This window comes from Felis catus, chromosome B3, assembly GCF_018350175.1.
Source record: "Felis catus isolate Fca126 chromosome B3, F.catus_Fca126_mat1.0, whole genome shotgun sequence".
NCBI classification, from domain to species: domain Eukaryota; kingdom Metazoa; phylum Chordata; class Mammalia; order Carnivora; family Felidae; genus Felis; species Felis catus.
Window position 1 is genome coordinate 42,187,579 of NC_058373.1, and position 26,067 is coordinate 42,213,645.

Genomic DNA, 26,067 nt, shown 5'->3' on the forward strand with positions numbered 1-26,067 from the left:
TGAAAGTCAGACTCTAGACCACAGCTTCCTAGAAAGGAGAAGACCCTCTGACAGTGTGTGGTCCAGGTGGGCTCCAAATCACTTTTTATGAAATGTGAATTGCTATGCTTCTCGAAGGAGCAGCCCATACCACCGGCTCTGGGCCAATCCAAGAGACACGTTGTAACAAGTGGCAGGCTAACAATGATTTCTCTCTGGTTCCCGTCACACACTCTGCTGTGGGTGTCCACGGACCTGTAACGTCAAGTGCATGGGATCAAGTACACAGATGGACCACTCAGACGCACTTTTCGTCCCAATTGTTTTTTTATCAGGGCATGACTTAGATACAATCAAGTGAGCACTCCACATGTGCAGCTCAGTGAATTTTTACGTATGTTTACAGCTACGTAGCCACAATGCAGATGGAGACACAGCATTTCCATCACCTGTCCCCTTCCTCGGTCAATAACCTCTCACACTAGAAATGATCACTCTTCTAGTTAGGCTAGTTTTATCTGTTCTTCAATCCCCTGTTGATGGAACCACCAGTATGCTGTGTCTGGTTTATTTCTCTGCCAGAATGCTAGGAGTTTCATCCATGCTGTTATATTCATTCCTCTGACTTGATATGTAGTATTTCATTGTACCAATTCACCATTTGTTTATCCTCTCTTCTGTGGGTGGACATATGGACTGGTGTTTAGGGATACTATGAATTAAGCTACCAAGAAAGTTCTTGTAACTTTCCTGCATTTCTTTCATGCATGTAAGCGGACATAGGGAATCATTTCTCTTGGATATAACCTTGGAGCGGAATTACTGTGTCTTAGAGGAAGTTTAGCTTTAGAGGACACCACAAAACCTTTTCAGAATGGTTTTACTATGACGCACTCCACCAGCAATGTATGAGAGTTCCAGTTGCCCTACATCCTAGGCAAAACTTGCTATTGTCAGATTTTTTATTTTAGCCATTCTGGTGGGCATATGATCGTAGCTAACTGCGGTTTAACTTTTATATCCCTAAGAAGTAATGATGTTGAGTATTTTTTCATACACTTAGTGGCCATCTGTATATCTTCCTTTGGGAAGTGCCTGTTCGTCTTTATTTATTTTTTACTAATTTTTATTTTTCATTAATTTTTTATTTTTTAAATGTTTATTTATTTAAATAACGAGAGACAGAGACAGAGAGACAGAGAGAGACAGAGAGAGACAGAGAGTGAGCAGGGAAGGGGAAAAGAGAGAAGGAGACACAGAGTTTGAAGCAGGCTCCAGGCTCTGAGCTTTGCGCTATCAGCACAGAGCTTGATGAGGGTCTCGAGCTTATAAGCTGTGAGATCATAACCTGAGCCAAAGTTGGACGTTTAACTGACTGAACCACTCAGGCACCCCTGTCTGTTCATCTTTAAACTCGCTTCTAAGGATGATGGGATGTGCAGATCAACTATGAATATAAACTAGTTGTTAAAAATTATAGTACCATCTGCCATAAAATGGACACGAACGTTCCTGCGTGGCACTGAGGGCCTGGCATAGCCAAGCAGAAGATGAAGGCTAAAGTGCCAGAGCATGTAACAAGAGAATCTGGACACCCTGAGAAATGCAGAAGAACCCACCTTAAAGCAGATCTCACCCAACTCCTTCATAGAGGAGGTCTAGCACTGAGGGGTATCTTGTCTGTGACACACTTTCAGAGGCAGTGCCGGGGCTAGATCTGAGGATTCTTAAGCTTCTGGGTCAGACTCTCTGCACAGTGCTCTTTGGGGTAGAGAACTAGGAGGGATTCCTGCTGGAACATACACCATCTGCGTGAAACTGACACACATCGGTTTCTCTTGCGCTCAGCTTCGAGGTGACGATTGTCTAAAGCTTCAGCGGGACGGTCTCTGGGCGCCTCTGAAGGGGGCCTTTACCAGCCGTGACTTCTGCTGCATCAGCAGAAGCAGCAGGTGGTCGTCTCCTTATGGAGGATGAGGCGCCATAATACAGTAATGTGCGAGGCCCCGCATCCATAAAACAAGGCAACTTTGCAGCGTGGCAGACTTGCGAATCTGTAAATATTTAGTAAGTCACACAGCTGGGACATAACTCTACAATCTAATCAGGGCAAATTACAAAGCTGCCAATCCACCGTTTATCACCCGGCACTTCTGAATGCAACGTGCGGTATGAAAGAATTTTAAACAAAGCGTTTTTGTTTTTTTTTTTTTTTTATGGCGAAGGGGAAGCCCAGAAGAGAAAACACAAAGATAAATAAAGCGAACGTGAAGGAGAGAAACAAGCGGAGTGGAACAGTCAATCCCTTTTTATGTTTAAGCTTCTGGCACAGGGTTGAAGGATGCCCTTGCTCAGAAAGGCACCAGATGTGGTTAAGGCCTCATCCACCTCTGGCTCTGCAGCTGATTAGCTGTGTGGCCTAGACTGCTGCCTTTTCCCTCAGGGCCTCGGTTTCCCACCAGTTTTAGGAGGCTGAGATCACTGCTCTGACTGTTGAAAATTCCAGGCTGTGATTTCTCGACATCTCCCCTTGTCTTCCCATTTATTATATAGTCTCCTGAGTCCATTTCTATTTGAGCTGTATACGACTTTGAGAGAATGAAACATTTATCACGTACAATTAGAAAAGTCACATTTATGCACAAATCATTTACTGAAAAACCTTTTACAGACCCAGACGTTTTTTTTTTTTAAAAGGCAGAAACCAGAGGAGCTGAATGCCAAGAGCTTAGGCTAGTCTATCCCATGCGTTTTCTGCTGAGGAATCACTATGAAATCTCGAGGCACCTCAGGGATCCTCTTAGGAGGAATCAGGTTTCCAAGGAAGAGGAAGCTACACCATCAAAGGAATGGAACAAGAGGCCAGGAGCCCGATGAACATCTATGGCTACGTACGGCTTAGTTCACAGCAACATTCTCGATGGTAATGATGACATTCATCAGGGTCAGGTCTGCAGGCAAATACCACCCTCCAAACAAAAATGTTCATATAGTCCAGGGTACATTACACAGCCAGAATGGCCACTGGGCAACACAAAAGCAGACTACAGTCTCAACGACCACAACGCTTTGAAGACACAAATTGTTTTTACAGTATTCTTGCTATCTGGATCTTAAATTATGTTCAGGAACAAGCATTAAGAAGATTCCACAGTGATCAGCGATGCAGTGAAATTCTCTGTAATGGCAGCCACCGCTGATTAGAATTCACGTAGGTTGTGTGTAGACAGCAGTAGATGACATAGCAAACTCACAGGGTAAAAACCTGGTATGCCACAGGTGTTTAATCTGTCATACAGGATCTGAAAAGAGGTCTATACGCCACCATATTCAGCCAAGCAGAAATGTGGTTTGGATACATTTGGATACCAGCCCAACAAAAACACATCTGTGTTAGAATCTAGCCCAGCAGCGGCTGAGGCCCAGGGAGACGCTGTCCACACGTACTTTCTCTCTCCTTCCTTACCAGCCATTTTCGAACTTACGAGGACTTGCCTCCAACAAGAAGAGTGACCCTGTTTTTCCCAGAGCCAATGGATGCTTCCCCTAAGCCTCTCTCTCAGGCAACTTTCTGGGTAGCAACTACCTCTCTGGCTCTAGACACCTCCCTTTCTCCAGGTTTTCTGGCTCTTTCCAAGGCTGCACATTCTCACTTCTTTCAAACGTCTCCTTTGCTGCTTAGCCTTCTTCTTTGTTAAATATTTGCGTTATCCAGAGTTACTTGTGATAATTTTTCTTGCTCTACCGCTCCCTCTCGGCAAACTTGTTCACACTTCTTCAGTTTCAATTGTTATCATTGTATTCAACAGTTAAGGAACATCGTCTCCAGTCGAAACTTCTCTACTGAGTTTCAAAGGCAAATATCTAGCTGCCTGATGGGCACCTTGACCTGGAGATGCTTCAAACTGAATACATCTATAGTTGAATCTGGAATCCCTGAACTCCAGCCCACCATGCCTGCCCATGGCCCTGTGCTTCATTCAGCTCTCAGGCCAAACACTTGAGTGTCCATGTTGTTTTCCTTACTTCCATCCCTGCCAGTCCCTGACCAGTCAACCAACAGCTGTCAGGTCTCTTTTTCTTTAATTCATCTGTTCATTTCTTCTGCAGGCCACCCCCATCTCTCAGGCGGATGAATGCAGCAGCATTCACCCTCGTCTTCCTGCCTCCAACTTTGTTTCCCTCACTTTATCTGCATAGGAGAGGAAGGGCAACCTATTTAAAAGGCAATCTAAACTCTTCACTGTCTTCACATGCTCATAAGTTTTAAATTATTTAAGGTGGCTTACGAGGCTCTTTAGGAGCTGACCCAGTCTCCCTTTCCATCCTTAAGTTTTTACTCCTCTCCTGCTTGCCTTTTGCCTGAACCCTCCTCAAGGTCACTTGGTCAGTCTTTTCTCTTCCCTTTGGGACTTGATACACACTGTTCCCATCCCCCCAACCACCCATTCAGCGCCTGCCAAAACTAAATGGTGCTACTTCCAGGCTATTTTCACACACAGACTAGACAGTCTGTCATCCTAGATGTTATCAGTATCAAATGATGGAACCTATAAAGGAGGCTTCCCTCCATTAAAGAGGCATTTCATCAGCTGTACCAAGCTGGCAAGATTCCAGAAAGGTGTAGAATTTCTTGAAGCTTGCATCTCCCATGTACCCTATGCCTTGTAAGAATTTATAAATACTTTTCCTTCTCCTTGAACACTAAATGAATGCTAAACAATCCTTAAAACCCTGATCAGGGGGCCAGTTCTCTTTGACAGCTTCTCTTACTCTCCCATTAGGACAAAATTCTTATTATTGCAAGTACTGTATTATACTATGGAGAACTCTTTTTGCACTCCTATTGTGCTCTGTTTTTAAAGTAATAAATACACAGAGTTTTAAAAAAATCAAAGAGGACCCTGGTTATCATAATGGCAAAATAACTTATTGCAGATAAATTCCCCCTCATTGGAAAAATCATACAAAACATCTATTTGATGGCAGTGGAGAGAGACCAAGGCACTAAGAGGAATAAGATTTTATTTTATTTTAATTTCATTTTTTAAAAGACTATTTTGAGAGAGAGAGAGAGAGAGAGAGAGAGAGAGAGAGAGAATATGGGGGAGGGGCAGAGAGAGAGAGAGGGAGAGAGAGAATCTCAAGCAGGCTTTGCACTGTCAGTGTGGAGCCTGATGTGGGGCTCAAACTCACAAACCTTCAGATCATGACCTGAGCTGAAATCAAGAGTCTAGTGCTTAACTGCCTGAGCCACCCAGGCATCCCAAGAGGAACAAGATTTTAAAGAGAAAAAAAGCACAGAGAGGGAGGTACAGTGCCGCTTTTCCCTTCAAGGCATTCCTTAATTTGTAAACTGTTGCCCAGGAGCTGAGCAAAACTTCCTGAAATCTCATGGGGCTGGGAGAATTAAAAAGGACAGTTGTGAGCCCATGAAAGGCAATGTCCTTGGTAAACATCACAGTTGCTTTGATGGGATGCACAAAGGGCTATCCCATAAAAAACAAACTGGAAATAGACCACACAGTTTCCAATCAGCTCCGTCCCTGCCCATATTACAGTGATCTGCTTAGATGTTCACTACATGCCAGAAACAAAGAATAATCCTCTGTAGGGAAAAAAACACAATTCAGAGCCTCAGACCATCTCTTCAATTTAAAGTACCCATGTCTAGCATTAGATTAAAAAATATCAGCAACAGCAGGAGGTAAGACCAACGGCTGAAAACGGAGAAAAATGACAATGAATACAGGCCCACAGGTGATCCAGATATTGGAATTACTGGACCAGGACTTTCAATAACTTGTGATAACTACGTTGAAGAAATTAGATGGCAAGATAGAAAATTTCAGCATCCAAGGTTTGGAAAGTGCAAGAAAACTATCAAGAGGCTTTTATCAAACTGAAAAATAGGACATTTCAAATTAAAAACTCAGAAGAGGCTAAAAGCAGAGTAGACACAGCTAAGGAGAGGAACAGTGAGCTGCAGACTCATCAAAGGAGAATGCTGAGAAAAACACATGGAGAAGAAAAATCACAGCAAACATGGGAAAGAAGAAGAGGTAGGCTAAACAGTGGAAATGGCCCATAGAGACAGTAACTAGAATCTTCAGAGAAGACAGAAAAAATGGGGCAGAATCACTACGTGAAAATACAGTGCTTGGGAGATTTCCAAAACTGATGTAAGATAACAAATCCCATTCTCAAACAGTACTAAAACCCAAGGCAGGATAAACACACAATAAAACTTCTTTCATTCAAAAAGCTAGTAGAGGGGCAAAAGAAAACCATATTACCTTTACAAAAGGACATTGACAGCTGACTTCACAACAGAAATCAAGAAAGCCAGACGACAATGGAATAACATCTTCAAAGGGCTGGCATAAAATAACTGCCAACTTAAAATCTTATAAATGAAATTACCCACCAAAAATACAGGCACGACAAAGGTGGATGCAGACAAAAAGGGACAGAATTTGTTACCAGTTGACTCGTACTAAGGCAAATGAAGGGACTTCTTCAGGCAGAAAGGAAATAATCCCAAGTGGAGGCACATGGGAGAAGCAGGAAGGAACAAAGAGCAATGGAAGGGGTAAATATGGAGGTGACTCTAAATGGATACTGACCATATGAAACAATATGGAGACTGTATTGAGAAGACCGATATATCTGTGTAATTAAAACACACAAAAATGACAATAATGAATGAGAGGGAAGAAAGGTGAAGGGAGTTCAAGTGTTCCAAGATTCTTGTACTGTCCAGGAAGAGGTGAACATACTAACTCATGTTAGACTTTGAAAATCATAGGATAGTCAATGAATATACAACTAACAAGCTCGTCAAGGGCAGACAGAATGTAACAGATACATATGAATGTGAAGAAAGGCAAGAAAGGAATCCAGAACAGGTAAGACATTCAGAAAACAAAAAGTAAAAGGCTAGATTAAAATCCCAATACATCAGTCATTACATTATAGGTAAATGGAACAAAGAGTCCAGCTGAAAAAAAAGATTGCTGCATCAACAACCCCTCTCTCTGCAAAACAGAAAATACATGATGCTTATAACATACCAGTTAAACAAAAGCATATAGCAAAGTTGACAATGGGACCAAACAGATCATGCACACCCTAATGAAAACAAACACACAAAACTATATACATAAAACCATAAAACAGTATTAAAAAGAAAATCTAAGTGTAAGGACAAGACATAGTCACAGATTAGAAACCTCATTAATATAAAAAGGTTCCTTATCCCCAAATTGATTCAATGTAACTCCAATTTAGAAAAAGGAAAAAATAAGCAGGTCTTTTTGGGGAGTGGAAACTGACAGGCTGATGGTAGAATTTGTTTGGAAAGGCAAAGGGTTAAGAACAGTCAGCACTTAAAGTCAGAGGACTTATATAATCAGATATTAATACTTAGTATAAAACCGCAGTAATTAGCAAAGTGTGGTACTAAGGTAGGGAGAGGCAATTAAGTCACTGGAAAAGAATCTAAAGATCAGAAACTGATTCTCATAAAAGTTCCCTTAACTAATGACAGAGAAAACTGAAGACTTCTGGGGATATGATGGTTGCTTCAACAAGTGGTGTGGGATACACCACTTGTGTTTGCTCCCATACAAAACTCAATTTTAGATGGATCGTACTTCTAAGTATAGAAACTAAAACAACAAAGCTTCTAGACAGCGACAGGAAAGAGTACTTAATGATTCTGGAGGTAAAATTTTTGCAAAGGACACAGTGACTAACCTTAAGGGAAAGAGCTGTAAATTGAACTACATTAGGATTGTAAAAAAATCTATTCACCAAGGAACAACTTTGAGAGCGAAAGGTAAGCTCCAAGATAAAAGATACATGGAAATGAAAAGGACTTCCTACAACAAATACAAAGATAAACAAACATTAAAAATGAAAGTTTGAGTTATTTTTGAGAGAGAGAGAGAGAGAGAAAGGGAGGGAGGGAGAGGGAGAGAAAATGAGCCAGGGAGGGGAGAGAGAGAAGGAGACACAGAATCCGAAGCAGGCTCCAGGCTCTGAGCTGTCAGCACAGAGCCCGACGCAGGGCTGGAACTCAGGAACCATGAGATCGTGACCTGAGCCAATGTCGGATGCTTAACAGACTCAGCCGCCAAGGTGCCCCTCAAAGTTTTTTTTTTTTTTTTAAAGAGCAAAAGACATGAACAGGCACTTCACAAGATATCCAGATGGCCAACTAGTATATGAAAAAATCCTCAATTGCGCTGCTTTTCAGGGAAATAAAAATCAGAACCATAATAGGATACTACACCCACTCAGCAGAATGACAATGGCTGACAACAGAAAGTGGAGACAAGGATGTGAACAGCTGGAACTTTCATACACCAGTGCCCGAAGGAAGGTAGCTAGAGCCAAGCACAGCCTGGCACCCAGCAATTCCATTTCTAGGTATCTATTAAGAAAATGCTTATTTATGCCCACTAAACAGCATGTCCTAGAACTGTCCACAGCTTTACCCATCAAAGGAATCAAGTCTCAAATAGGTATGGTCATCCAATAAAATATTACAGGAAGCAACAGAAATGTAAGAACTGCTGCCTACATCACATGAATCTCACAACGTAATGCCTGAAAAGACAGTGAAGACACAAGGACACATCTGCATGATTTCCTTCATAGTTACAAATAAGCAAATGAATTAATGCTGTTACAAGTCATGGGTGTTTACCTCTGGGAGACAGGAGGGAATAAAATGAGGGGCAGGGAGCAGAGGGCACATGTGGGTGTTGAAAATGTCCCATTACTTGATCATGGTGGTGATGTTTTGGGTGCGTTCCATTTGTGATAACTCATGAAGGTCTACATTTAGGACTTAACGCTCTCTTCTAGATGTATGTTATACCTCACTAACAGTGTGTGTGTGTGTGTGTGTGTGTGTGTGTGTGTGTGTGTGTTCCAAAGGCAAGCAGTACCACCGTGTAACAAAACCAACTATTTATAACTACTCCTCCCCATCCCAGAGTTCCCCATTCCTCTCCTAGAACCACTTCAGCTCTTTGAGCTTTCTTTGGACACATTTCCTCTTTCCAATAATGGGCTTATAATGAAACTTCTTGATGTTTCCATTTGAGGTAGCTATAGACTTCCTATTAGGTCTTCTTCCTACTAGGGAGATGTTTCCTTATATCCTGGTGTTTTTCCTAGAGCTGATAATTACACAAGCTGTTTCTTATACAGACTCCTGTTTAAGGGTGTCTCCTGCCTTCGGGGGTAACTGGTGTCTCCAATAATCAAACCTTCCCAGGGTTTTGCAGTACAAATCAGCTTGTTTCTTGTTGGCTGCCCTATCCTGGGAGGCCTTTAGTTCACTGGCTCTGTCTGCTACCACTCATCTGCCTCCTTCCATGTTTGAAAATTTCACTCACATCTTATTGTCATCTTCTTTTCCTCTTTTTTTTTTTTTTTAATTCCTTTACTTTACTGGGATTTCAAGAGTCCCACATAGATAGTTACAGAAGTTTATAATTACTGTTTGCTTATAGGCTAGTAGGGGTGATCCACAAATAGTTTGGAGTGATCATATTGGATTCGTCTTATATGAAGCCTATTAACAGTATGAAGCCTAGTAACAAGCAAATGGAAAGTGCTTGAAAAATCTGTAAATCGCTGTTGAAAAACAAAGTCAGGTTCACGGTCAAGTCCATGAACACCAGCTGCCGAACCCCTCAGCCCACACCCAGGAGCCTGCACCTGGCCACAGGGAATCACAAAAAGAGTGAGTCTCACCTGTGTAGTGCTCATTGCCTTGAGCAGCACAGGTTAGGAGCTGAGCCATGGAGGAGCCCACTGCCTTGGATGTACTTCCCAGGTCTTGAGCACATTTTTCCAGCTATAAGAACATCCAAAGGGGAAGACAGCTTAGAAGAAAAGAAACATACACTGAAGTCTTAGCATAAAAACAATGCACATCAAACGTGGGCCTTAGCTTTTTCCCCCCTAATACCAGTAATGCTGAGTAGGGTCAAAGAGGGCAAAAAGCCCATGTTTCAGAACAAATTTGGGTTCATGCTCCTGCCCTCTACTTCCTTCCCCCACATGCTAACCGTGAGAGATTGGGCAGGTTACTGAACCTCGCCATGCCTTGGTTTCCTAAGGAGATCCTAATGCTTAAGCTCAGAAAGTTCTCAGAATCGGGGCGCCTGGGTGGCGCAGTCGGTTGGGCGTCCGACTTCAGCCAGGTCACGATCTCGCGGTCTGTGAGTTCGAGCGCCGCGTCGGGCTCTGGGCTGATGGCTCAGAGCCTGGAGCCTGCTTCCGATTCTGTGTCTCCCTCTCTCTCTGCCCCTCCCCCATTCATGCTCTCTCTCTCTCTCTCTGTCCCAAAAATAAAATAAAAAGTTGAAAAAAAAATTTAAAAAAAAAAAATAAAGTTCTCAGAATCAATGTAGGTACTCAACAAATGGTAGCTATTAGCATTATGCCTTTAGAAGCTAATTTAGAAAGTCTGCAACAAATCCTTAGCGAGAATTAATTATGCCTTGGCAGGAAGTGGGCAGTCATCCAGTGGTACCACCTTCCTGGTGTGTGGGACCATTAACATTGTTAATTTCAATCTTTATACTTTGAGGAGTTCTAACCAGAAGGAAATGCAATAGAAAGAGAGGTTTGCCGTGGTAAATGAGATTATGAAAATGGGCGAAGTGCTTGCTTCCCGTGAATGGCACATCATGTTGCTTTGTAAAATGAATAAATAATTCAGAGAACAAAGTTACTGAAGGTCCAGGGTATGGGTAATTATTTGATTACTAGATGAGGACAACATTTTGGAACAGAACCTCCAGGCACACCGCAAGAGTGCAGAAAGGCATCAGAGAGCATGTGCATGTTTTAATTCCACAACATGCTTCCCGAGAGGCAGTGCCTTCAAATAAAAAAGAGCCTGGTCCATTGCAGCCAACAATGTGTTATAATGCTGCACACACATTCCTTTGGGGCAAACAATTTTCTTAAAAATTACATCGTGTTTGTTGCATTCGAACTGACCAGTTGATTTACATAAAAGGCAGGATTCCTGTCATGTCAGCCTCTCTTGGGCTCCCTGGAGCAAGAGTTTGTAAAGGGTCATGCAGACCACATTACAAAGCTGCTGGCCCTACAGCCACTCCTGACTTCACCATTAGCTAGGCGACCTTAGGTGACCTAACTTCTCTGAGCCTGAGTTTCCTCGTCTTTACTACTTTGCAGTAGCTTGATTTCACACATATTTTCTGAGGGCTTCGTATGTACCAGGCATTGTTGCATGGTGAATTTGGTGCTTTTTAAGTCTCCTTCTAAGATTCCACAAGTTTTCAGTTCACCCAAAGAGCAGCAGTAGTCAAGAGTAGAAGCTCTCAACATGAGCCATCAAAAGCATGGGCTTTTGAGTCCTATAGGTCTGCATTCAAACCCTGGTTCTACCACTAGCTGGTCGATAACCACACAGAATAGTGACAACCTACCTCCACATCTCTGGTTTCTCAGCTGTAAGATGGGATTAAGAGAACTCGCTCATTAAGGTTACAACTAGATTGATTTTGTGTGTATACAGTGCTTACGAGGTACTTAATAAATGGTGGTATTTATTAGCAATGTTCAGTAATGTGGAAAAGGAGGTACGTACAAATGAGAAGACTTGGTAAAATCTTAGCCAAGAAAGCCCTGACAGGCCTCAGGAGGTACCATAACATCATCAAATTAGATCTCTGTTGCCATCATTCCACTGACTGTTGTCACTGTACTGTATTGAAGTTCTTTGTCATTGTCCATCCTGGTGACTTGCACTAAGGAAATGTTTTTTCAAATGACTATTGAAAGTATTTTCTGTGTCAACCTTAATGACATCATTGCCATCCATTTCATAGATGAAATATCTGAGACACAGAGGAGATCCAAGACTTATCTAGAGCTAGTAGAGGATATAAGCTGGAGCTAGATGCTAGAACTCCTACTTTTTTAAAATTTATTTTATAAATGTTTATTTATTTTGAGAGAGTGCAAATGAGTGTGAGCAGGTGAGGGACAGAGGAAAGAATCCCAAGCAGGCTCTAAGCTGTCAGCACAGAGCCTGATGTGGGGCACAACTCACAAAACCTGAGATCATAACCTGAGCTGAGCTAAGAGTCAGGACCCTTAACTGACTGACCCGCCCAGGCGCCCCTAGAACTCCTAAATTTTAAAATCTAGCTCCTCTAGCTGCAATGGACATTCTTTTTAAAAAATGCTGTGGGTTCACAACATGGGACTAAAACACTAGGATGTGTCTTGTTTATGAAAAGAGTAATGATCATTAACAGACACTTGTTCATCCTCAGCCAAACCCCAAGCCACACAACCATTACCAGAGGCCCCTTCAGGGCCATCTTTTACTCAACCCAGTGCTTAAATATGGGGCTATTTTAAGGCTTTGCCTTCAAAATGTCAGAAATTCAAGCACACCAACTCCAGCTTCTAAAAATGCCTCACCGTGATCGTACCATAAGGCAGAGTCCCACCCCCAGGGGGCTCCAGCATTTCCTTACCGTTTCCCCTGGAAGCGGTTTCAGTTGACTCTCCACAGCAGCCATCTTGGCATCCTGCAGTTCATTCTTAAGTGTCTGCACGGTGCTCAGAGCTGAGTCAATTTCCATCGGACCACAGGCTTCATGGGCCTGTCAACAGAGTTGGGAATATGTGTACCAAGGCTGCCGAGGAAAAGCGTCCCTAGTACTTTGCAATGTACAAAATGCCTTTCTGGATGTACCCGGTGATTCTCCAACACTGGCAACAGGAAGCAAGTGGAGTGTTTCCTGATAGCACTTCCATCCTCACTCAGGACCACAGTCCTAACGTCCCGAAATAATCAATTATGTATGCTTCAAAAGTGGATATACTTAAAGTCTCCTGGAAGCTATTTTGATCTGAAATGCATTTGCTGCTCAAACTAAGAGGATCCTTCTTCACTGTGTCCGGGTTCTAGAGACAGAGCACCACGCACAGTACGTGTCCACAAAGAGACTTGAGAAGCATGTGGTAAGTGAATGAAGAAGGAATGAGTGAATGAACCCAGGACTATCGGGACAAGGCTTTTTCCACCTTATTGAATCTCTACAAATTTCTAGACTATAAACCATTACTTTTCCATAGTGAAGATTACTAAAGATTTTTTTTCCTTAGTAATTGTTTTAAGAAAACTATTTCATTCTCTTGATCGTTTAAAATATTGGTTTTCAAGTACTTTGATCAAGCCCCCCCCGACATGTTAATAAATTATATGTGTATAATTATTGCTCAGTATGTCAAATACTGGTAAATCTTAATTTTTTTTTTTTTTTTTTTAGATAATAGTGACAACAACAGCAGTAAATAGTCACTGAATGATTGCTATGTGCCAGTATTACAAGGTGGGGAAACTGAGGCACAGAGAGGTTAATTAACTTGCTGAGGTCACCAAAAATTAGTTGATGGCAAGGCCAGAATTTGAACGCAGGTAGTTGGATTCCAGAGCCTATACTCCTAACCCTTACACTATATAAAACAACGTATTTAAAAGCTCTCAGTATCTTCCTCCCCAGTGGACAGTCTCGCTTGAGCCCCACTTTGAGGCTCATTGCTCCAGGGCAGTTGAGGTATGGATGACTCTAAGGCTCACTGAAGAAACCTGTAAAATGTACAAATTCAGGCTCTCTGTCCAGGCACTCTTATTCAGTTGCTCAGAGGTGAGGCCCAGGAACCTGCATTCTGAATGCTCCCAGGTGACTTCAGCACAGATGGTCCTTGGACCTCTGGTTGAGAAACACAGCTCAAGATTTTTTTTTTTTTTTTTAACTGAGTATTATCCTAAAGCTCTGGAAATTTTTCTTTGGTGATAAGGCACACTGTTCATATCAAGAATTCAAATCAGCTTCTAACCTTCTTCCCTTCCTCATGTATGATGCCTCTTGTTTCTATAAAGGGACTGCTACAGTGAGGAAAAATGAATTCATGCCAGAATTTCATGCTAATAACACATCAAACCGTACAGTACTGAGGTCTATCGGTAAGTAAGTCCTAGAGACAGAAACTTACTAATCCCTAACTCTGTTCTGTTGAGGACCGTGTTAAGGTGAATGCTCCCATGTAAGGTGTAAAAAGATTTCAGGGCAAAACAGATACTATAAATGACCCCCCTGCCCTGCTCCCTGGAATAATTTTGCTGCCTGAATAGTTGAAGTTCACAAAATAATACCTGCAAGATGCAATCACTTATTGTGGCTAGAATTTACGTGGCACCAAGAAACTGATGACTCCCTGTCTCCCTTAAGGTTGTGAAACATGGACCATTGCTTGTCCCAGGGCATGGGAGCGGGGAGCATGTAACCTACAATAGTTTAACACAAGTCATGTGTAACTGGAAAGTGATAAACTAAGTCTAGGCGACAGTAGCTAAAAACCGTAAAAGCGAATCCCCATCAAGCAAATGGAACGGGCGCCTCTGCCAGGAAACATGCCCAGCCGTGTTCAGGTCCTGGGTCATCCACAGGTCACACCCAGAAGTAAGGCATCTAAAGCTCCATTCCCAATGAGCTAACTGCTGGGACAGGGTCCACTTGCCTTCTGCGAGGCGGTACGTAGCTCTGCCAAGCTGGTGGCAAGGTTCTTGGCACACTGGCTCAGCTGCATGGCTGCAGCCTGGTCGCTCACAGTGGGCACCGCGGCTTTGGCGGAGGCCACCATCTTGCTTCCAGGCTGTAAAGGGAGGAGGAGAAAGTAAGACGACACCTGAGCAGCAAGAGTCCGAGAGCACAGACCAAACAACCAAGCCAGAACTTACTTTCCTCTATGACAAGGGAGAGTAAAATCATGTAGACTATCCCTGAAAATTGCCACCCCAATTCTAGGGTCAGGACATTCTAAGAATGTTAAAGAAAAAAAAAAGAAAGAAAAGAAAGAAAAAGACAGAGAAGGAAAGAGAAAGGGAAAGAAAAGAGAAGGAAAGAAAACAAGGAAAAGAAAGAAAAAGAGAAAGACAAAAAAAAAAGAAAAAGAAAACAAAGAAAGAGAAAGAAAAGAAAAAAGAAGGAAAGAAAAGAAGGAAAGAAAGAGAAGAAAAGAGAAGAAAAGAAAGAAAAAGAAAGAGAAAGAAAGAAAGAAAGAAAGAAAGAAAGAAAGAAAGAAAGAAAGAGAAAGAAAGAAAGAAAGAAAAGTATGTGTCATTGAGAGGGGGCAAAATTAGGATACTGGCTTGAAATTCCCATTAAAAAAGATTGCAGACAGAGTTTATTAAATACATTTCTTTGTGTTTCTTAGAATAGCTCTTTAATCTGTGTCTGAAATAAACCTAACAGACTACTTTAAAAGATACAGGCAGACAAAGTAAAACAAAATGACCTGTCACATCACATCTCACTACCTAGGATATAATTTCACTACGCATGGATGTCTGCGTGCATGCATATATATCTTCAAAAATAAGATCATCCTCTTTATTCTATTTTTCAAATTTTTTGTTTCACATATTCTATATTTTTAATAGCTGTACAGTATTTCAATGTATGCATCTATTAATATTTCTCAATCCTGTGTTGTTGGGCATGTGTCCGTTTTTTCCAGGGTATGATAAACGGCTTTGTAGCTCAAATTTTTCACACATTCATCATTTTCTTTGTATAGAACTTTAAAAGTACAATCTCTGGACCAAAGAATATATACACTTTTAGGGGTTTTAATATAGATGTTATAAAAATTTCTCTTAGTAAAGCTGAAACCATTTAAGTGTCAGAAAATAAACATTAATGGCAGAAGTTAATACTTTTAATATTTAAATAACTCATGAGAATTCATTTAAAAAAAACAGCCTGTGGGGTGTCTGGGGGGCTCAGTCAGTTAAGTGTCCAACTTCAGCTCAGTCATGATCTCACAGTTTGTGGGTTCAAGCCCTGCAACAGGCTCTGTGCTGACAGCTCAGAGCCTGGAGCCTGCTTCAGATCCTGTGTCACCCTCTCTCCCTGTCCCTTCCCTGCGTGTGCTGTTTCTCAAAAATAAATGAATGTTAAAAAAAAAAAAAAAAACTTAAAAAAAAAACCCAGCCTGAGATGTGAGTAGATAACTTCACATAATAACAACAACTGGAACATGAAATATTTAGCATTGTGACTATCAAGGGAACGCAAAAATCAGACAGTAAGAACTTCACTGAGAAATTGTCAACGAAGTATTTTTTAAATGCTTGAACTCCCAACTTGGAAAAGATGTATTGGAAAATGTGCTCCACGTACTGCTACATGGAAATTTAGATGCATTCAGCCTTCCAGAAGGACAATTTTACAACACGTGTGAATGAACTTGAAAATGTAGCAACTTTCTGGTCAATTCCATTTCTACTTCTTTCTTTCTTTCTTTTTTTTTTTTTTAATTTTTAATGTTTACTTATTTCTGAGAGAGAGGGAAACAGACAGAGTGCGAGCAGGGTAGGGGCACAGAGTGAGGGAGACACAGAATCTGAAGCAGGCTCTGGGCTCTGAGCTGTCAGCACAGAGCCTGACACAGGGCTCAAACTCACAGACGGCAAGATCATGACCTGAGCAGAAGTCAGACACTTAACCAACAGAGCCACCTAGGTGCCCCCATTTCTACTTATTTCTAACTCTGCCTTATTTTTGTAACTATGTGATGTGTCTATGATAGCAAAATTCAAAGAACGAAAGAAAAAGGAAATCTAAGAGTGGCGATAGAGTGGACCCTGGAACATGTCTACATGGCTCTATCATACTACCCTAGAAGCCTGCCCACAGCGGGGACAATACAACTGGCTCCAGGCCCTCCAACCATCTGAATGAAAAGGTAAGCACCTGTCCAAGTCACAATTCTCAATGTCCCAAAGATAAAAATAAGCCATTGGCAATCCTACTTCTAGGAATTTATCCTTAGGAAATAATTCAACATGGGTACAAAAGTAGAGCGCAAATAAAGACCTTTATCCTATCATAGGTTGTTTATGATGGCAAATAATTGAAAACAACCTGTATGCCTAGGGGTGATAAAATAGCTAAACAAAGGAGAGCCATAGTTGTATGTTAAATGCTCATAATATAAATGTTAACATAAAAATCAAAGAGTCTATACACAATAAACCCCAATTAAAAAATGTATACATAAAATACGTATGTCTGTATGTAGGTCTAACGTGAGAAAATCACATTAAAACTTTCGCGTTCTGTCTCTGCATGTTGGAGTCAGGACACTTGAAAAATTAACCCAACAGATGTATCACTGGGTCCTGTAGTGACAGTTTCAGCTAGAAAGGGACAGGGAAGAACATCGCTTGATCACTGGAACTGTTCAAGAGATACAAGCAGACAGAAGTGCTGAGGGATTTGAAGACAAGAAGTAGGTAAAGAGGGAGTTTTCCCACCACTTTTCTCATTTTGTTTTCTTTAAAATGAATCTACCCCTCAGCCCACAAAGACTGCCGACACTTAACTAATTGTACAATCGGCATACGAAAAGATCACAACTTCAGAGAAGATGCACTCAACACTTCTTTTTTCCTTGTACACGGATAATAGCATTAGACTCTCTGGAAACTGGCAAACTTCGAGCTATATCTAGTACCAAGCTGTTCAACAACACTTGCAACTTATTACATGTTTTCCCTCACAGAGGAGAAATAAAGATGAGCCTCCCAAGAAAAATGGATTATGGGCTATCTCCCAGGGCAATTTCCCTGCATATTAGCATTTTGCTTTGCCAAGCTAAATCCACCTCTCCTGAAAATGGAAATTCAAAGGAAAGGCCTTCCAAGGTCTGCTTACTGCAAAAACTTCTCTGTGGCTGTGACACTGGGTAATTCTTCTCCTTAAGGATTAAGGGCACCTCCTGCCTCCATGGGGGACTCTGAGTGGGACCAAGGCGCATGCTCCTGTTACCTGGAGGAAGTTCTGGCTGGAGATGATGAGAGCCAGCTGGGCGCTAAGGTCTTCAGCTTGGGCTTGGCTTCCTCTCACCCCCTGGACCAGCTGAGGGATGTGATCAGCCACTGCCTATAGGAAGCAAGGAAGATTAAAACAGAGCACACTCGGCACAGCGAATTACCACAAAAGGGTGGAAAATGACACCAGTGATGGATGTTTTGGGGATGCGCTATTCCATGTGAGCAATGCTTATCACAAGCCTTGGATTTACCTAGCACTTTTAAGCTAGCTGGGTCCTTACCAACAACGAATCCTAACCCAGTGCCTCTGGGTAGCTGTTTCCCACACACGCTCGACCCTCAGCTCCTCATACCTTTAGGCACGGTACGAATCTCTATAAGGTGGTCTTAAAAGCATTTGCCCACTTGCAACTAATACCAATGTGGCTAATGACCACTTATAAAGCTTAACGGCCAAGGATCAAAAAGTCTCTACAATTCACAGGCAGAGAAACCCAAGTCACATTGTCCAACGAGAAGAAACTAAGAGAACTACTCAAGTGCCAGCATAGGTCAGGGCTTTGATTCCTCACTTAGCAGGGATTCACTCTGTCCATCACCTTTCATTGCCACCATGGGTCGTCTTTGATTAAGTAGCCCTCTCATTTCTCAAACTGGAAACCCCAATGCCCAGGGTGGAGGAAGAAGCAGCAGTTTCTGAGGTGAGACCACTTCAAGAAACAATTTCCCACAATGCCCTAGGAGACCAGCCTACTACCTTTTCTGGGTTTTCTCCTCAGTGAGCACTCCTCATCTGACCGACCAGGTCCTCAAAGGTCATAGCACACAGTGGCCACTACTGCTGAAGAAGGTCCCAAGTGTACCCCAGTCTGGCGACCTATTTTTTTTTTTTGAACCCATTCCAGCAAAGGTTAAAACAAATATTTCCCAGAGATTTTCCTCAGATCCTCTTGAGGATCGCTGGCTCCCGTAGTCTTGTCCACTCTCCCCTCTGCACTGCAAGCTGATCAACAGTGATTTCCTTCCTGACAGTGATAGACAGACACTGAGTATCTTCAGTCTCTGCAAAAAGGGGTGGGGGGTGTTTCATCCTGTAGTATTTTCCTGGACATGAGGAGCAAGCGCTTGTGCAGAAGGGTTTTCTCACCCACGCTGGCGGCTGAATTGAGGCTCTAACAGAAAACACCCTCTCCTCCTCTGTGGGGGCTTGACTCACAGAAAAACCCCGTCTTTCTGCATACAGTCCCGAGGACAGGGCCCTACTCCAGTGCTGAGACTTCTCTGCCAGAGTACATTCGCTTCTTGGTGAGGGACTGGCCTCAGAGAACCTAGACTCAGGACGTGGAGGGCTCTGGGTGGTTCTCAGAAGCAAAGCCATTTCTGAGGTGGAAATGGCGACACCACTCACAGGTGAACCGTTTCACAGGGGAGATGTGAAAAAGCAGACAGAGCGCAGTCAACTCCCAGAACCTTAACACAAGTACACCTGCCCACCCAGCCCCCGCTGCTGACCGCAAAGACCTTTGGGAGACTCTGGTCAGACACCCTGCCGACACAAGGGCAGTAGCTACGCAATTCCAAGTCGTGTCTGGCACCTTTCAGGGGTCTCCTGGGAGAGCAGACCCCCTGGGCCCTCAGAAGTGGCAACAAAGGTATTCACTGTACCCTTTGCAGTACGTTGGAGTCAACGTGCCATCAAGGCCCGGGTCTCAGAAAAAAACATGCAACAACAGAAAGCCCTGAAGCACATCATCACTGAGGCCAGACAGGGTAACATCAATCCTTAGGGTGCCATCGGTGCAAAGCAGGAAACCAACTCTCCTCCCAGCAAGCAGTGAAGCTGAAGGCCCACCTCTCACGGGGAAAGAGGCGCTCTGGAAATTCAATGCTTCATTACTATTGCAGAGCCCTAAAATGGCCTGGTCATTGATCCTCCTTGATTCGGTCTCTTGAAAAGAAAGAAAATCTAGGCAAAGGAAAGACAATGCTGGAAAAAGCATCATACTCTCCTTCCAAACAGAGGGCATCCACTTATGAGACAAAAAGCAGATGTGTGTGCATGCGTGTGTGTGTGTGTGTGTGCATGTGTGTGTACCTGGAACACAGGGGCTGGAGCAAACTGCATTAGGGGCCCAGATGATTAGTCTTAACTGAATTATCTGGGCCTTGTAATGCTATCAGGGGGGTCTCCAGCAGATCTGGTGCTCGGGCGGCTGCAACCTCACCTTGCAGCTCTGAACCAGCTGTTGCTGGGCGGCGGGGTTCTTGTTGGACACGGCCGCGTTCTGGGAGGCGGCGATGGTCTGTGTGGCGGCGGCTGCGGCCTGCTTAGCTGCCACCTGGAGGACAGAGCGACGGTAGGTGAGCGGGGCCATCGCACACACACGCACATCTATATCTGCCCTACCATTAAGAGGCTGGCACAGAACAGCTGCACGCGTAGAAGAAAGAGGACTCCAGGCCCAGACTCTGCCTCCTGAACGCCACTGACGAGCCTCGTCTAACAATTGCCCTGTTATCTCCATTGGTTTACATTCCCTGGGACCAGAGAGAAAGACAGTCACACTTGATAGCTCAAGTTCCGGTGTTCATTTGTCTTTCTCAAAAAGAGAAGGGACCATTAATTCCATGGCCACGATGGCACTGATAAGCGGCATCCAGTCTAAATGTTTTGGGGGAAACATTTTCTTCTCCGCAAGCAGCAGAAACGCTGGTGTGCTCATGGCTTTCCTCTTGCCACCCGTGTGAAGCCTTCCTTCAGAAAGGCCTGGGCTTCCCCACCAGAGTACTTAAGTGGGTTTGCTCGCTCCCTTCCCCCTGGAAGGAGGCTGGTTTTGTTTCCGGATCCATCAGACCATACGGAAGGATTCCTCAGACAGGCAGGTTCTTGGCCTCCAACCTCCCAAATTTTGGTGTAAGAGTCTCCTGTATGCCTTTGTGAGAGAAACTTGTTTTCTTACAGAGTTTGCACCTAGTGCTATTTCCTACCCCCCTCACCTCCCCCACCAAACAGATGTTCTGAAAATGACAAAATATTTCTTATTGCTCCATCCACACCTCTCCACCGAAGCCGGATCCCCATTCTTCACTCTTTCCAAGGTTCTATTTTTTACTGGAAGTCCTGAAAGAGTCACTGTCTCTGACAAAATACGTATGGAATTTTTAGCTAAAGGTCCTTTCTGAATATGGGCAACCCTTAACGCCAAGGGAAAAAAGTTCCTATTTCCTGCTGCAAAAAAAAAAAAAAAAAAAAAAAAAAACAATTGAAATCTATTCAAGAATGCTAAATGCAGGGGCCCCTGGTTGGCTCAGTCGGTTAAGCATCCAGCTTCGGCTCAGGTCTTGATCTCACCGTTTGTGAGTTTGAGCCCCACGTTGGGCTCTGTGACGACAGCTCAGAGCCTGGAGCCTGCTTTGGATTCTGTGTCTCCTTCTCTCCCTCTGCCCCTCCCTGGCTCATGCTCTGTCTCTCTCTCAAAAAATAAATAAACATTAAAAAAAAAAAAAAAAAAGAATGCTCAACTCAGAAAAGGCTTTGCTTACTGAGAACATGAGCTGAAGCTGTTTTTCAAATATACCGTTAGTGTGCCATTGAACCTAAATGTACCAGGTGCCTAAACCAACATTTCACATTGTTTCTAAGTCCCTTAACCAATAAACTAGATCGTCAATCTCGATTAAGCCTCCTTTATATGGGCAATGCCTTATTAATTTGGTGATTCTTTCTTTAAAAATTTTTTTAAACGTTCATTTTTGAGAGAGCGAGAGCGAGAGAGAGCGAGAGAGCGTGAGCAAGCTGGGGAGGGGCAGAGAGAGAGGGAGACACAGCACCCGAAGCAGGCTCCAGGCTCCGAGCTGTCAGCACAGAGCCCAACGCAGGGCTCGGACTCACAAACTGTGAGATGATGACCCACTATGGAGTCAGATGCTCAACCGACTGAGCCACCCAGGCGCCCCACGTTATTCTTTCAGATAACTCTTGGCAACCTAAAATAGACATTCTAAGAAACCAGCCTCTTTACCCACCTCCAACCTGTTGACAATTTTTTTCTTGATAGCATTCTGGGCAGCGGCGTTGGTTGCCACACGGAGACCTTCTGCAGCTTCTCTCAGTCTCTGCTGCTGGTCTTCGTTCTCAGGATTGGCCGCAGCCCCCTGAGAAGGAGAAAACAGAGATTCTGAGAGGTCCAGAGGACAGCACGCCACAGATGCTGAACTCATGCCTTGAGTTTTACTTTTTCCCGGTAACACGAAAGATCTGGAAGAGAAAGCAAACGCTTCGAGCCGTATCTTTACAATAAAGATGTTCATCTCCTAACGACAAAAAAATCTACTGGGGATGTTTCCAAGCTGTACCAGTAAACAGTAGAAATCCAATGGTAAAAATTAAACACTTGCGATCATAGCCTTGGCCATCCACGTAAATTGACTTGTGGTCAGCTATCCATGGTTTAAAAGGTGTTAACATAAATCTCCCCCATGCCCCAATCTCTCGGGGAGAATTTTATATTAACTGGCAGGACAGACGCTTGTCACTATGGAAAGATTTTCCTGTCTTGTGGCACTGGGTTTATGTGAACAGGCTCAGAATATAGACACAGGGGAAGGGGGAGAGGGACCAGGGGGACTGGGAACGCCATCCCCAACACTATAAGGAAATGTTGTTCAGGAAAGACCATGCCTAGGAAGACTGAGTAGGAAAGTATAGCAAAGGAGAAATGGTACTCAACTATACTTAAGTAATGAGAGATATCCCATGCCCCTGATCATGGCAGGGCAAGAGAAAGGCACCATGCACAGCCCATGGCCACCCTGTGTTGCTGTAGGTTCAAGTGTCTGAGGAATGCAAATGGATTTTATTTATTTATTTTTAAAGTTTATTTATTTTGAAGGAAGGAGGGGCAGAGAGACAGAGGGAGAGGGACTCCCAAGCGGGCCCAGTGCTCAGCATTGCGCCCAACGTGGGGCTTGATCCCATGAACAGTGAGATCATGACCTGAGATCGGGAGTCAGACACTTAACCGACTGAGCCACTCGGGCCCCTCAAAATGGATTTTATTTAGATGGGTGGGATTCTGAAGTAGGGAAAAGACTAAAGGTAATGTAGGAAGAGGATATAACTTCACTGCATACTAATTCAACCAAGACTTAAAGCACATCCAACCTTCCTCTCCCACGTGCAAGAGAAGCAATCAAGATTTTTCTCAGAGTCTGGATGTTCTGTGACCGGTTCTAAATGTATAGGGATGAAGGAGTTTCTTTTCATCAACACTTTAGGGTGATGATATTTGCTCATAAGGCAGAGACAAAACTCACCAATCGTTGAAAGAAACTCACCAATCGTTGAAAATCAATTTTCAAATGTCTCCATTTTTCAAATGGCCAACTTGCCAAATTGACCATTTACAAGAACCCGTTTGTTTGTTTGTTTTTAACTATTTATAAAAGGGGTAGGGATTCATCCTGGCTGCAACAGTTTTAACATCTGTGACAGAAGTGTTCTGGCAATGCTTCAAAGGGAATCTTCCACTCTTACAAACTGTAACCACATTAAGTAGCCTTGATTTTGTGTTTCAGTAACTAAAAAAACCTCTACTTTTGCATTTACATGTGAAAGATTGTTTCAGCTACTTTTGTCTTCTTTTGCGAGTTTAGGAAAATCATTTTATTCTTTTGGTCATCAGGTGTTTGGACCACTCCTATGCGAGCCTTCCTTTGGTATTTTGAACAGCAGGAAACCATTTCTGCACTTGACTCTCAAGTGGGCATCTGGATCCTTCCTTAGCAACGTCTCTTTCATGAGGAATGTACATTAGATATGCGGTACTAATCTTGGTCTGGAATCTTAGTTACTGATTATGAAATGTATTTTTTTTCTACACATTAAATATATTTCTTGGAGCTCTAACTATAACAGTTTCTTCAGCTTTGAACAAAATCCAGCAAATGAAAATAGTGTCGTGAAGACAAAGTCACCACACTTAACTACAAGAATTTATAAAACCACTTAACATTGTCCCATCTGATATAAATCATTAAAAATAAATACCTAAAAGAAACAAATTTCTGGTAACTTGGTGCATTAAGGTCTGGTGAGCGTTGTGCGTCTAGAAACCAATGTGCACACTGGCCCTGGCTCAATCTTGAGTATGTGATGGTAGGCAAAATCTTTTTGAGTTTTAATTTTCTCCTTTGTAAAACGAGGGTTGATTAGATTTTACACTAAGGTTCTTTTCAGTCTATCGTTTTTTTGTGAACGTGAAGGTTTGCTTAAAATAGCTATGTTTAAGGGCACCTGGGTGGCTCAGTCAGTTAAGGGTCCGACTCTTGATTTCAGCCTAGATCATGATCCTGGTCTTGAGATCAAGCTCTGCATCCACGATGAGCAAGGAGCCTACTTGGGATTTTCTCTTTCTCCCTCTGTTCCACTCCCCTAGTTGCTTGCGTGCTTGCATTCTTGCTTTTTCTCTCTCTCTCAAAATAAACAAATAAACTTTAAAATAGCTATGTGTAGGGGTTCCTGGGTGGCTCAGATGGTTAAGTGTCTGACTTTCACTCAGGTCATGATCTCGTGGTTCACAAGTTCAAGCCTGGTGTTGGACTCTGTGCTGACAGCTTGGAGCCTGGAGCCTGCTTCAGATTCTGTGTCTCCCCCTCTCTCTGCACCTCCCCCAATTATACTCTGCCTCTCTCTCAAAAATAAACAAACATTAACAAAATTAAAAAAAAAAAAGAAGAGCTACGTTTAGACTTAGAAATACAAGGGGCAGAACTTGTAAAAACCATAAAGAAATTAACCACTGTACAAAACCGTCATATATATTTTTGGCTAAAAGGGATGGTTAATGGCCTAACTTCTCAGCTGAAACAGGGCTCAGGGGACAGAGGAAGCAAGTTCAGATGCTGCCTCTCCTTGGGTTACTCTTCATCCTATTTGTGTTATCTCCAAGAAATCACAGTCCCTCAGGAACTACAAGGGTGAGTCAGTCGAGGAAGGTCTACGTAATTCACTGTGTGTCATAACATATTAAGAATTCACATACAAGGTATTCTATTGGAGGCTGAGGATATAGGATAAGATGTGGAGACTTTCAATGAATCTTACATGCATAGAAACACATTAAACGTGTTATCTGAGAGTATGAAACTGAAGATGCTTTTTATTTTATTTATATTTATATGCATTTTCTATCATTTCCACCAAAAACGTATGCTAGTTGCCTAATAACCAAAAGAAGAAGATAGAAAAATACAGCCTTATCCCTTTGATACAGTTCTCACCTAGAGGGAGGCATCAGAATCCCTTGTGGAACATACTTGCACAGTCCCACCAGTGACCTTGTGAATCAGGAGGGGTGGAATGGAGACACGTTCCATTGTAATGTTTCATGGGCAGGGCGGAGCGGGGGAGGGGGGAGGGGGCTCTGAAACAGAGCCCTGGGATAAGAATCACTGGCTTTTAGAAGCATCATGCTAATGCATTACCGTCAAAAAGCAGAAAAGCTGACTCTTAACTCTTCATTCAAGCTGTTATATAACATTCAAGACTGCTACTGGCATTTGAAGAACAGTGAGGCAGGAAGCACTCTACTATGTAAAATCTTGACAGTTTAGTTGAGAAGTCAAATGGAGGGCAAAGTAATACTAAGGTCGCGGGCAAAAAACAGGCCTAAGTGAATCTGCTGTTCAAGATCTCACGTTTAAATTCACCACCATTTGCAGTAAGCCGATGGCGATAACCTAAATGGCGAGAGAGTGCGCACTAAGCAGGAACTGTGTTGGCTACAGCTGAGTCAGCTCTGCTCCCCTTAAAGACTGTTACTCTCGTGTCCCATGCCCTTCTCCTTTCCCACTGGAACAAGGTTAAATGTTACAAAACCATATAGGTTTTAAACAACAAAAATGCACACTCAGCTGACCATTCTTTATCTTCAGGGCACCTTCCAAATCCTAACTCTTAATAATGTTCACTTTTCAAAAGAACAGATCCAACATAATACCTTTGCAGCTTCCACCATGCGAGCAGTGGAATCGGCCAAGAGTTTTGCTGCTGCCAGGAGCTTCTTTGAATTCTCCATGTCGATTTCAGCTTCCGCATCTGACCTCATGGCGTTGACAAGGTCTGAGGTGGCTTGGGCCAGGACCCGGGCCTGGCGCACCATTTCACCTACGGGATG

The 26,067-nt window shown here is 43.0% G+C and overlaps 1 protein-coding gene across 13 annotated transcripts in view; it reads right to left on the minus strand.

Moving 5' to 3' along the window:
- The window catches only part of TLN2 (talin 2), a 442,548-nt gene that overhangs the window by 118,539 nt on the left and 297,942 nt on the right, over window positions 1–26,067 (minus strand). For all 13 annotated transcript variants that reach the window (XM_019832311.3, XM_019832310.3, XM_011282911.3 and 10 more), the window contains 7 exons: window positions 25,891–26,057; window positions 21,917–22,045; window positions 20,116–20,229; window positions 17,886–17,999; window positions 14,572–14,706; window positions 12,522–12,650; window positions 9,751–9,853 (listed from right to left, as the gene is read on the minus strand). In XM_019832311.3, coding sequence (XP_019687870.3) covers window positions 9,751–9,853; window positions 12,522–12,650; window positions 14,572–14,706; window positions 17,886–17,999; window positions 20,116–20,229; window positions 21,917–22,045; window positions 25,891–26,057 — 891 coding nt within the window. The remainder of the gene's footprint in view (window positions 1–9,750; window positions 9,854–12,521; window positions 12,651–14,571; window positions 14,707–17,885; window positions 18,000–20,115; window positions 20,230–21,916; window positions 22,046–25,890; window positions 26,058–26,067) is intronic.